The sequence below is a fragment of the Chrysoperla carnea genome, chromosome 5, assembly GCF_905475395.1.
Source record: "Chrysoperla carnea chromosome 5, inChrCarn1.1, whole genome shotgun sequence".
Taxonomy (NCBI): Eukaryota; Metazoa; Arthropoda; class Insecta; order Neuroptera; family Chrysopidae; genus Chrysoperla; species Chrysoperla carnea.
Window position 1 is genome coordinate 37,000,487 of NC_058341.1, and position 11,533 is coordinate 37,012,019.

Here is an 11,533-nt window from a genome sequence, read left to right on the forward strand (position 1 = left end):
AATTGCAGTGTGGAAATCAATTTTAAAACTAAAGATAATAAAGAATAGATCTTCTCAGTTTGGAAAGCGACAGCCTCCATGATATGAATTTTGATAGTATTGTCAACACTTTTGCTAATCAGAAATCACACAAAATTTATATTTAACTAGAATTAATAAACGATTATCAGTATGCAAGCATAATACAAGAATAAACTTTTTCATATGCTGTACGTAATCATGTTATTTTACTTGAGTATATTCCACTATACACGAAAAAATTTTAAGGGCTTCCACCAAATTTTGGACCCAGGGCCTCCGAATTCTAAATACGTCCCTGAAAACATTAAAATTTAAAAATATAAACATTGAAGTTGTGAAGTATTAATAGCAGATTTTTCCAATTTATTATTATCATTGGAAACTTCTATAAGAAGGGGAATTTTATTTGTAAGTGACTTATGAGACAAATTTTGATAAATTTAAGATAAAACAGTTATTAAATTAAAAACATTGATATTTATTTAGTGTTAGTGATAAACAAGCTATTGCTGTGTAAACCAAAGTAAGTATCAAACTAATACATTTTTTTGGTAGATTTTTTTACACTCTGACGTTCTACAGACTTACGTTCTCATGATAACGTGTTAAAGTAGTTTCTGTTCATGGTTAGAAAATACTCTATTTTTATATCGGACCTAATTTTTCGAGACATTTGAGCGGGTGGATACTAATGGAAACGGGTAGAATATTTTTTCTATGTCATTGATAAACGTAAGCTCAATATATATACTTCAATAAACACGGAAAAACATCATTTCCTTTCATACAATCTAATAAAGTTAAGAGTAAATAAACATAATAAAAGAAAAAAACTCTTAAGCAGTATAGCTGCTTCATACAGGTCATATTTCTTTCTCATTGAATTTTTCGTACTATGTATTAGATTCTTTTATTGAAATGGATTTATATATTTTCATTTTTTTTGAAAACATAAAATGCCTGTACAAGAGAAACGGTGGAAATGACATTACCAAAAAGCATTTCCTCAGCATTAACCCCATTCACATACAAATTTTCAACCCTCTAGGGCACATTGGTGAGACTGTGGAGCAATGCCTTTAAAATATCGAGAAATTGGTTTTCCTATGGCACTGAGGATCTCCAAAAGTGTCGGGACACAAATTTCCGCATCAATCATGTTCTAGAATTTATAAAACGAATTTAAAACGTATCTCCATGCCCAGTTGGCCTCCGATACAGTACATATGTCTATATTGTTCGAGATATGACTAAAAAATACTGTATAGGTAAATAATCAATAATTATTTATAAATAAATAAATAATTTTTCTAATATTATTAATTATTAAATACCTGTTAAGATAAATAGTAAAAATAGCATTGATATTTAAAAATATTATTTCACGATTAATTAATTTCGAATAGATCGGGAGGTGAAGATGAAAATATGAGTTCTGAAGAAATAATAATAATAATAAAAATAATACATAAGAGAGGTATCGCAAATCGGTGCTCAGCTCCTAGACCAAGGACTCCTCTTTGTCCTCCTTGTGAACAACTTGTCACCTGTGTATAAGCCCACAGCATCTCTGTCGAGATTTCTTTCAGAATTGATGGATCCAATGTTTCGGATCCAAACATTCTAAACCTGACGCCCTGCAAGTATCTGCAGGTGCAAATGACATGTGTGGAAGTTTCATCGCCCTACATACAGGCCCTACAAGTGCGATCATCAAAGATTCCCATGTTATAAACGTGGTAGATCAATCGACAGTGTCCTGTCAAGACTGTTTCAGGCGAGCAAAGTTGAATGTGCCTAGTTGTGGTTATACATAGTTTGGCCTCTCGCATTCATGGCGCAAAATCCCAGTAATCAAAAAAGGCTTGTGTTTGAAATAGAAACTACAAATCAATCTTTATGAAAACAACTAAATTTTTTTCATAAGCATTAATTCACTGGCGTTCTTTCTTAGAATTATCAATATTTGCTACCCTGTACATAGAGTATGTGAGGATAAGAAATTATAAGGCAGAGATAGAAAGTGAACTATGAGCTATGAAAATTTGAAAACTTACACATTTCAAGGCACTGTCTATTCTTGAATTTTGTGAAAAAATTTTATTTCACTGCAATCGATGAAAAGATTCTGGTCTCAAAACACGCAATACAAATAATTTTTGTTATATTAATACGTCATATTCTGTTCCTAAAACTTGTTTATATTTTGTTATTTTCAGATTTTAAAGCGTGTTCATACTATTGGCCCTTAAAATGTGGACGCTCCATGTCCTTGAATTTTTTAAAACAAAAAAACCAAAAACAAATATGTTAATACACCTATGTATTTTTTTAAATTTATTTTTTCCCTTGGTAGGTATTAGTATTAATGGATAGTTGAAAAATTTGTGTTATTAAAAATTCTGGAAGCCCTAATAATGAAAAAACGTCCCTATCGGTGGAGGATACAAACAAACGAATAATATTTGCTTTTTGGCATGTTTTGGTCTAAAAATATCTTTACTTATTACGTTTAATTGCAGTTTAACGACTCCTAGACCAGATCAGGTAGTTAGTGGGTACAAGCAAGGAACAATCGGATTTTACTAAACTGCTTCTTGGTGAAGGAAATTCAAACCACGCTTTATCTCCACTGCATGCGCACGGTTCAAATTTTAAATTTTAATTTCAGATGTGCGAGCCAATTGTAAAAGAAATAGGCGAACAATTAACATTAGGCGAAGGACCACATTGGGATGCTGATCAACAAGCATTATATTATGTAGATATCGATGGCAAGGACAATAAAGGTGGTGCTATTTTAAAATATGTCCCCACAACGGGAAAAATTACACAATGTAATTTTGGTAGTGGCAACACAGTATCATTAGTTCTTCCAATTGCTAATACTTCTGAAAAATTTGTTGTTACAATTAATAGAAAAATAGTTGTTGTTACATGGAACGGTGTTGATACGAAACCATCAAAAATTGAAGAAGTTCTTGAAGTGGATGGCCATAGAACATCTAATCGTTTAAACGATGGAAAATGTGATCCGTTTGGACGGGTTTATGCAGGTAAATTAAATTATTATTTTAACAAACCCACTTATAAATTAATATCATAGTAATATCAGTAATCCTTTGGAGATCCTAATTCCATTCTCCATTCAATTCACAGTATTCAATTTTTTTTTTAATGTAAAATAGTCATATCCATAAAGATTGTATCAGAAAACTCTGGGTTGAACAGATTCATAGATAACGATTCAAAAAAGGTTAAAGATTCAAAAAAAGGCACTTAAGAGAATGTCATAGCACTTATTATACTTTCAGGTACTATGGGTGTCGATTATGGTACCGGAAACTATGAGGATCATGCGGGATCACTGTATTTAATTGATTTTGAAAATAAGAAAGCTAACAAATTACTTGGTGAATTGGGTATAGCAAATGGATTAGCCTGGGAATTAGATAAAAAAGTTATGTACTACATTGATTCATTAAGAAGACGTGTGGACAAATTTGCCTACGATCCTGAAACTGGGACAATTTGTAAGTAAACTACATTTGCTACGTACATTATGTCTTCTGCTCATTTTATTCAATTAAACAAGTGAAAACAAACAATTGAGTTAATTGTTGAAATACTATGTATAGATAGTGTTGATGACGCATTCGTTTGTTTTTTACGTCACGTAAGTATAGAAAGATATCCACTATTAGACTCCACATAACTGATATTCCCATATAATGCATAATATAAATTACGTACCTAATTTGCGCCCTCGCGGACTTATAGAATAATTGAGTGATTTTATGAACACCTATACTAAAATTTTGTTCGTAGCATCAATATTTTTAAGCGTTACAAACTTGGGACTAAACTTAGTATACCTTGTTATATTTCTTATATACATATAATATAATAATAAATATCATAAAATTTTAGCAAACAGGCAAATTGCATTTGATATAGAAGCAAATGGTCTTCCAGGATTCCCTGATGGAATGTGTATTGACACAGAAGGATTTTTATGGGTTGCTCTTTTTAATGGAGGTAGAGTTATTCGAGTGGATCCAACCAATGGAAAATTAGTCAAGACTATTAAACTTCCAGCAGAACAGGTAATCATAATCACAAGTTTAAAACAACTCTCCGAATTTAAAATAAATGTTGGTTTTTGAAATGAATTGTAGTTAAAACTTCCTTAGAAAGTTAAAAAAATTGAAGCTGCGTAATCGTCACGCTAAAAATTAAATCTCAAATCAACCCGCCTGGTGAATCAGTGGTATGGCTGTTGAACTGCTAATAGTATTTTATACCCACGTTAATAATTTCAATTTACAAACTATGAAATTTTAACTATTCATACTATAATTAATTTAAAACAACACAGTTATTCCAAAGTTTTAAGTTTTCACTTCTATCAACAGTCCCCATGACTGACTATCATTTTTTTTAGATAACATCGTGTGCGTTTGGTGGACCCAACTTAGACATTTTATATGTGACATCAGCAGAAATTCATGGAAAAGGAACTACTTCCAAAGCTGGATTAACATTTTCAGTAACCAACACTGGGGCTAGAGGATATCCAGGAGTTAGTGCTGTATTACCATAATGATAAAATGAAAAAATTACTTTCATTAAATATAGACTGATGGCGTGACCTGACACCACGACTTTTGGAAGACGAATATTTTTTATATTTCAAGTCTATGGAAAATTTGAAAACTTTGAATATTAAAAATGATATTATGAAAATTTATAAAATATGAATTTATTAATTTTTGTAAAACTGTATTTAGTAAAAAATATATTAAATTTTAAATAAAATAATTTCGGATGAAGATTTTTCCAATAGAAATAGTTGTATTAAAAATTCTTAAAATCCCTAACAATGACAAACTTACAGAACTACATCTAAAAACTTTTGAAGATGGTGCGTTTAAAAGAAACATGAATACTAGCAGTCTTTTTTTACATTTTTTTTAGTATACACGATAAGAAATGCATGGCATTTACTACAATGCTGGTATGGTATAAAGACAGATACATATAGTATATATGTTAGCATAATTAATATTACAGTATTGAATAAGGCTATACACCAAAAGTATTGTAGGTATTGCCAACCAGTATGGGTCTGAAGCCCATAATGCATTGACTCGCCCGTCATAACTATTATTATTCTCTCAATACGATATATAGTATGTAATTCTTACCGTGTATCCACACACTATATAAAAATAGGATAGGTTTCTATGGTATTTTCAGGTTTTAAGGTCCCATCAACCCAATTTAGCTATTTTGTGTTCGTGTTATTATGCTATAATACAGTTATAATAAAGATACACAAACATAATCGTCATAAAAGAAATGATGCTATATTTCTGGCTATCAATTATACTAGCGGTTTAGTATATTTAATGTCTATGTACAATCAATGTCAATCATCCTTAGCGGCTAAACTAATAAGTAAAATTACTGCCGATTAAATTTCAGTGCAATAAATGCTACTGGCAGAAAAATAATAGCAATATTATTGTTTTCTTTTTGCAAGCTAAATCTTTAAATAGAGAAGTTAGAAAATCCGAAACAATGAAATCAGTTGGTTTTATAATTGCAATAAAACTGTTTACTCCAGGCCCACAAGCAAGTTTTCCTTACAGGCTTTTCATATATGTTCACTTGAACGAGTACTTTTATATGGATTTGACAATCGATACATGTATTTTTTTAAATAAAAAAAGTTGTAAAATCTAGATCCGAATGATTTCAAAACGGAATTCGAAGAATATCAAACGAAGGCGTAAAATGTCTTTTGTGGGGGGAAAAATTAAAAATTATAATACTAATTATTCTAAAATTTTATCACTTTTATATCCCTACAAAAAATCCATATCGAAAAATACATTTAAATAGATAACACGCGCTTCAATTTTAGAAAAATTAATTATTTCCAAAATTAAAAATTGCAACCTATTTTATTCAAAAGTAAAAATCTACAAATTTTTTCACACGGGCAGAACGTCAAAATTATTTTGCAATACCATTATCAACTTTACAGATCTATTTTTATGGTAATTGGTTTATTAAAAGCAATTAATAAGACAAAGTTTTAAGATTAATAATAATTATGATACTAATTACTGCAATCATTATCAGTAATTTATAAATATAAAGATTGGTAAATTATTTTTTACTTTCAGTATAAAAATTTGATTGATATCAAAAGGAAATATAGATATAAAGGCAATAATACTTATAATTAAATATATTTGCAAAAATATAATTGAAAATTTTTTATTGAAATTGAATTTTGAAAACGTTACCAATCGAGAGTGCTATCTTTACGTGTTGTGTGTAAAGTTAGAAACATATCGTGTTGTGTGGATTTAGAAACACAAAGGTAAAATTAATATTGTTTCTCGTGGTTCACTTTGTTAGTAAAAGGTAGACAGAGACGCCACTGAATGCATAGGCGTGGGAACGGCGTCAAAAACAAAAATATCTTATAATAAATCTGATTTCCGCAATTTTTAGGTCGAAACAAATTTTTTCTTGTTTCTTACAATCTTCGTCTTGAGAAAATTGTAAAAATTTAAAAATTAAAACTTCTTTTCAAGCTAATTTGAACCTAGCAAAAAAATTTCGCCAAAATCCTGTACGAATTATGATTATCGAGATAAAAGCTTCACAGCGCTCAAATTTAAAATCTACAATGAACTGACTACGTTATATTTTGGAATAGACAAATAATACATTCAAATAAATTCAATTTTTGTAATTTTTGGGTTATAATTACAGTAAAAAAAACAGCGAGACAACAATTTTCTCCAATTTTCATGAAAAATCCTTTAACCAAACTTCAATCTGGCAAAAACGCTGCCATTAACTTTGCTTAGATTAGAGTGACTGTCCTGCGGGGGTGGGGGACACACTTAGACAGTAGAGTCCGCTGTGATACCAAAGGGATTGATCCACCCCCGCTACTCCATGAATCATTTGGATCTGTTCAAGAACAGCAGGAGTTCTTTGACGTCAACGGAGTTCAGATCGGTGAGGTCGTTAATCCAAATAATGTTCTCATTTCAGATGTGCGAACCAATTATAAAAGAAATAGGCGATCAATTAACCTTAGGTGAAGGCCCGCATTGGGATGCTGATCAACAAGCGTTATACTATGTAGATATCGATGGCAAGGACAATAAAGGTGGTGCTATTTTAAAATATATCCCCGCAACGGGAAAAATAACACAATGTAATTTTGGTTGTGGCAACCAGGTTTCACTAGTTCTTCCAGTTGCTAACACGTCTAACAAATTTGTTGTTTCAATTAATAGAAAAATAGCTGTTGTTACATGGAACGGTATTGATACGAAACCATCAAAAATTGAAGAAGTTCTTGAAGTAGACGGCCATAAACCATCTAATCGTTTAAACGATGGAAAATGTGATCCTTTTGGACGGGTTTATGCAGGTAATTGTTATTTGCGATAGAAAGTATTGTCTAGAATTTTTGTTGTTTTTTGAGAAGCTTCCACAAGACTACTAGTGGAAGCTACATGCAAATTTTCAACTGTTTACATTTTATAGTTTTGGAGAAAATGGATACCAAAGTGTTTTCTAATTTGCGCTCTCACGGGTAAACAGTGATGTTTACGAAAAAATGTTTTTTTTCTCTAACAGTTTACAAGACTCAACTAACCTATGACGGATGGATAACTGGGAATGGACTAATTAAGTGACTTTATGAGCACCCACCTATACCAAAATGTTGCTCGTACCATCATTATTTCTAAGCGTTATAAACTTATATACATAGTTATATTTTATATACGTAGTATAAAAAATTACTACAGTAACTTGTTATTAATTTAGATTTTAACAGTAATTTGGCTAATTTGATTGAAAAATTCGTGGAGTAATAAGCTATTTGATATCATGGACCCAACGAACAACAAATTAACTTGTTCTACAAAAAGCGGGTGTAGGCCGTGAACTGGCAGAGACTAAGATTTCGTCAGCTTAATTTCTTGGGCCATATTAGAAAAAAGTGCCTAGAATATGATTAAGCATGTCAAATATTGACATTCTTCATCTCGCCAACGACAGGGACAGGTAAAATACCATGATCACCAACGTTTGTTAATCAAACATGGTACTTCATTGATTGATTGAATAAACTAATTATCCCGCGCAAAATTAGTGAGGTAGTTTAGTTCTTATCTCACGGGCGTAGATAAAATAATTATATATTTTTGAATTATTATTTGAACAAGCATATATCCAGTGATTAACATAAATTATTCCTCGGGAAACCAAAATGCTATTGGTGTAATTTTATTGTTACCCATGAGGTAGGGGGCCATAAAACATCTAATCGTTTAACGATGGAAAATGTGATCTTTTTGGACGGGTTTATGCAAGTAATAGTTATTTACGATAGAAAGTATTTTTGTTTGTTTTTGGAGAAGCTTTCACAAGACTACCAGTGGATGATATTATATTATAGGTTTAAAGTTCTAACTAAGCTTACTTAGATAATCAGCGTAAAATACAAATAATAGAAAAACTGTATCTAACTTAATTTACTACTATAAGAACTTTGTTAACTCAAATACACAAAATTTAATTCGAATTATAATGAAATTAATAAATATTAAATATCAAAAAAAAAAATTCATTTCCATTTACAATTTATTAATTTCATTATAATTCGAATGCTATATTACCTATTTATTTTTTAATATTTTTTTAATTTATATTTAAGTATTATTGTTTTAGCCATTTAATGTTTTGAAATTAAGTACTTGATAGTAGGGGGGCCCAAGAGGGGATTTGTGTAGTTACTCGAGCGCGTCAGATAAGACATGGGGAGTTCCTTGGACCTTCCTCAGTACCTCCACCAAATATTAGCCCTAAATAATAAAATTGCGATAGGTAAATTAACTCGAGCGCGTCAGATTAAGATATGGTGGGTTAATTACATGATAAAAAATGTGAATTTCAATCATCTGAAAAATTTTGATCGCACTCGAGTTACTACGGATAACGCAACTTTGCAAGCTTCCCATTTCTTTTCGTCTCGCTTAAATCATCAGATTATTGGAATGTACATTTTTTATCATGTAATTAACCCACCATATCTTAATCTGACGCGCTCGAGTTAATTTACCTATTGCAATTTTGTTTTTACTAATTTGGCCGTCTCCCCTACGTGGGTCCCCCCATATTTAGGGCTAATATTTGGTGGAGGTACTGAGGAAGGTCCAAGGAACCTCCCATGTCTTAATCTGACACGCTCGAGTAACTACACAAATCCCCTCTTGGGTCCCCTTCTATTGATAAAGGTGAAATATATCAAATCATCGCTATATAAACTGCTGGGCTTGTTTTTTTCTTTTCAGTTTATATTTAACTCAGTCGAATTTTTTGAACTTTTTACACAAATAACTGCTCCTTCGTTGAGGATTAGAAGAAACTATCACATATGAGAATGTTATAGGTTTTTATTTTACTTTTAGGTACTATGGGAATTGACTACGGAAATGGAACGTTTGAGGATCATGCTGGATCACTATATATAATTGATTTTGAAAAGAAGAAAGCCAATAAATTATTAGGTGAATTGGGTATAGCAAATGGATTGGCATGGGAACTAGATCAACAAGTTATGTATTATATTGATTCATTAAGACAACGCGTGGACAAATATGATTACAATCCTGAAACTGGAGCCATATGTAAGTAAAATACATTTGTTATGTTCCATATTATAGATTATTTCCGTTCTGAAACAAGGTTGTTGTCGCCCCAAAAATATTTTTAACTTATTCACTCAAACATGTTTAGAAAGGTAAATTTATAATATTGCATACCCCATTTCGAGTGTTTCTCTTTTATTGACCAATGCAATACTCTCAAATTTTAGCAATAAATTATCATGGAGATAAAATCTAATTAATTTTTATTTTAGCAAACAGGAAAACTGCTTTCGATCTACATTCAAATGGCGTTCCAGGAAATCCTGATGGTATGTGTATCGATACTAAAGGACTTTTATGGGTTGCTACTTTTGATGGAGGTGTTCTTATTCATGTTGATCCATCCAATGGAAAATTACTCAAGACTATTAAGCTTCCAGCAAAACAGGTATCACAAACACAAGTTTAAAAGTGACTTATAAATTTAAAATAAATGTTTTTATACCTTATAAATGAAATATATCGGAGTATGTTTGTAACGCTTACAAATATTGATGCTGCAAACACAATTGTAGTATAGGTGTTCATAAAATTACCTAATTAGCCCATTTTTATTTTTTTCATTTCACCATAACTCGAAAACAAGTTATCGGGCTGAAATTTTTAAATCGTGTCCAGGACGTAAAAAGGGACTTGCAAGTTCGGGTGAAAACGAAGGGATTACTTAAAAGTCAATTAGATTCATGAGTCATTTTAAACTGTAACAGAGAGAACAAAAATATAAATACAAAAAATACCTTATCTAAAACTAAACAACTTTTGGTAGATCAAAATTAGGGCAAAACTTAAGTTTCCATTTTTTCAAAACCTACAAAACATAAAAGAGTTGAAAATTTATAGGTAGCTTCACTACCTATAAATAGTGAATCTATTGATTCTAATTTCATACTAAACCCATCCGATTATATTACGTGAGTCAAAGAGTTCAATTTTCGAGAAAGAAGTTTTTTGTTTAAAACATTATGTATAAAAAATAATACTTATTTATAAAAATATAGAATATTTCAATAATTAACTCAGGCAATTGTTTATTTTCACTTATTTTTTAGATTACATCGTGTGTATTTGGTGGTTCCAAGTTAGATATTTTATATGTGACCTCAGCAGGAATTCATGGCCAAGGCATCAGCAATCCCAAAGCTGGGAAATTATTTGAAATTACTAAAACTGGAGCTAGAGGATACCCAGGAGTTAGTGCAGTTTTACCAGAATAATTTTGAACCTATTTAATGTAAAAATAAAAATTTACAGTTTTACATTAAGTATAGACTGATAAAATGTGATGCATGTACGAATCCACTGGGTGAGTCGGAAGGGATATAAATAATGCAAAAAGGGCATTATAAACTTATTTGATTGTAAAAATTAAACTTTAAAATAAATAAATAAGATAGATAATAAATTAAAGGCAATTATTATTTTTTGTATAGTATTTCTGTGAGCCCTATATCCGATGGTCCGGAAAGAGAGTTTACTGGAGACATTCCAGGAGATCAAACAGATATCTAACATTTCCCGCCTAGCTTAAGGTAATGAAGGTATTGTTTTCCTCTTTATTAAAAATATACGGAACTGGTACTTAGAATGTATTCAAATAGTGACTCACCTCGCTTTTTGGTACCCCAATATTTCCCATCGTCGAATGCTTAATTATTCTCCTCTTCGATTCTGCTACTGTCCTCCGCTTATACATCAGTGAAGTTGGGTCGCTGTGAGTCATAAGTCAGAACCAGAGTTTTCTCTACTCTACTAACAAGCTC

At 31.0% G+C, this 11,533-nt stretch overlaps 2 protein-coding genes across 4 annotated transcripts; both read left to right on the forward strand.

The window, feature by feature from the left end:
* The first annotated feature begins 388 nt into the window (after positions 1–388).
* On the forward strand, positions 389–4,661 carry LOC123299913 (regucalcin-like). 3 transcript variants are annotated; one of them, XM_044882329.1, is made up of 6 exons: positions 465–544; positions 2,241–2,373; positions 2,693–3,077; positions 3,336–3,554; positions 3,952–4,127; positions 4,466–4,661. In XM_044882329.1, the coding sequence occupies exons 2-6, from the start codon at positions 2,275–2,277 to the stop codon at positions 4,622–4,624; spliced, it is 1,038 nt and encodes a 345-aa protein (XP_044738264.1). In that variant the 5' UTR covers positions 465–544; positions 2,241–2,274; the 3' UTR covers positions 4,625–4,661. The 3 variants fall into 3 exon arrangements, with proteins under 3 accessions (XP_044738267.1, XP_044738264.1, XP_044738266.1); XM_044882332.1 differs by lacking the exon at positions 2,241–2,373 and having other exon boundaries at positions 389–544; XM_044882331.1 differs by lacking the exons at positions 465–544; positions 2,241–2,373 and adding an exon at positions 625–753.
* Positions 4,662–6,224: 1,563 nt separating this feature from the next.
* Positions 6,225–11,106, forward strand: LOC123300318 (regucalcin-like). Its single transcript, XM_044882876.1, has 5 exons — positions 6,225–6,415; positions 7,102–7,486; positions 9,534–9,752; positions 9,986–10,161; positions 10,823–11,106. The coding sequence occupies exons 2-5, from the start codon at positions 7,102–7,104 to the stop codon at positions 10,985–10,987; spliced, it is 945 nt and encodes a 314-aa protein (XP_044738811.1). The 5' UTR covers positions 6,225–6,415; the 3' UTR covers positions 10,988–11,106.
* Positions 11,107–11,533: the final 427 nt, after the last annotated feature.

What these genes read in the sequence shown, in the direction of transcription:
- LOC123299913 (XM_044882329.1), top strand. Translation starts at nt 2,275, where the DNA reads ATGTGGACGCTCCATGTCCTTGAATTTTTTAAAACAAAAAAACCAAAA. An exon ending in GTTTGGACGGGTTTATGCAG is followed by an intron (nt 3,078 to 3,335) that starts GTAAATTAAATT and finishes TTATACTTTCAG; the next exon opens with GTACTATGGGTGTCGATTAT. An exon ending in TTAAACTTCCAGCAGAACAG is followed by an intron (nt 4,128 to 4,465) that starts GTAATCATAATC and finishes CATTTTTTTTAG; the next exon opens with ATAACATCGTGTGCGTTTGG.
- LOC123300318 (XM_044882876.1), top strand. Translation starts at nt 7,102, where the DNA reads ATGTGCGAACCAATTATAAAAGAAATAGGCGATCAATTAACCTTAGGT. An exon ending in TTTTGGACGGGTTTATGCAG is followed by an intron (nt 7,487 to 9,533) that starts GTAATTGTTATT and finishes TTTTACTTTTAG; the next exon opens with GTACTATGGGAATTGACTAC. An exon ending in TCCTGAAACTGGAGCCATAT is followed by an intron (nt 9,753 to 9,985) that starts GTAAGTAAAATA and finishes TTTTTATTTTAG; the next exon opens with CAAACAGGAAAACTGCTTTC.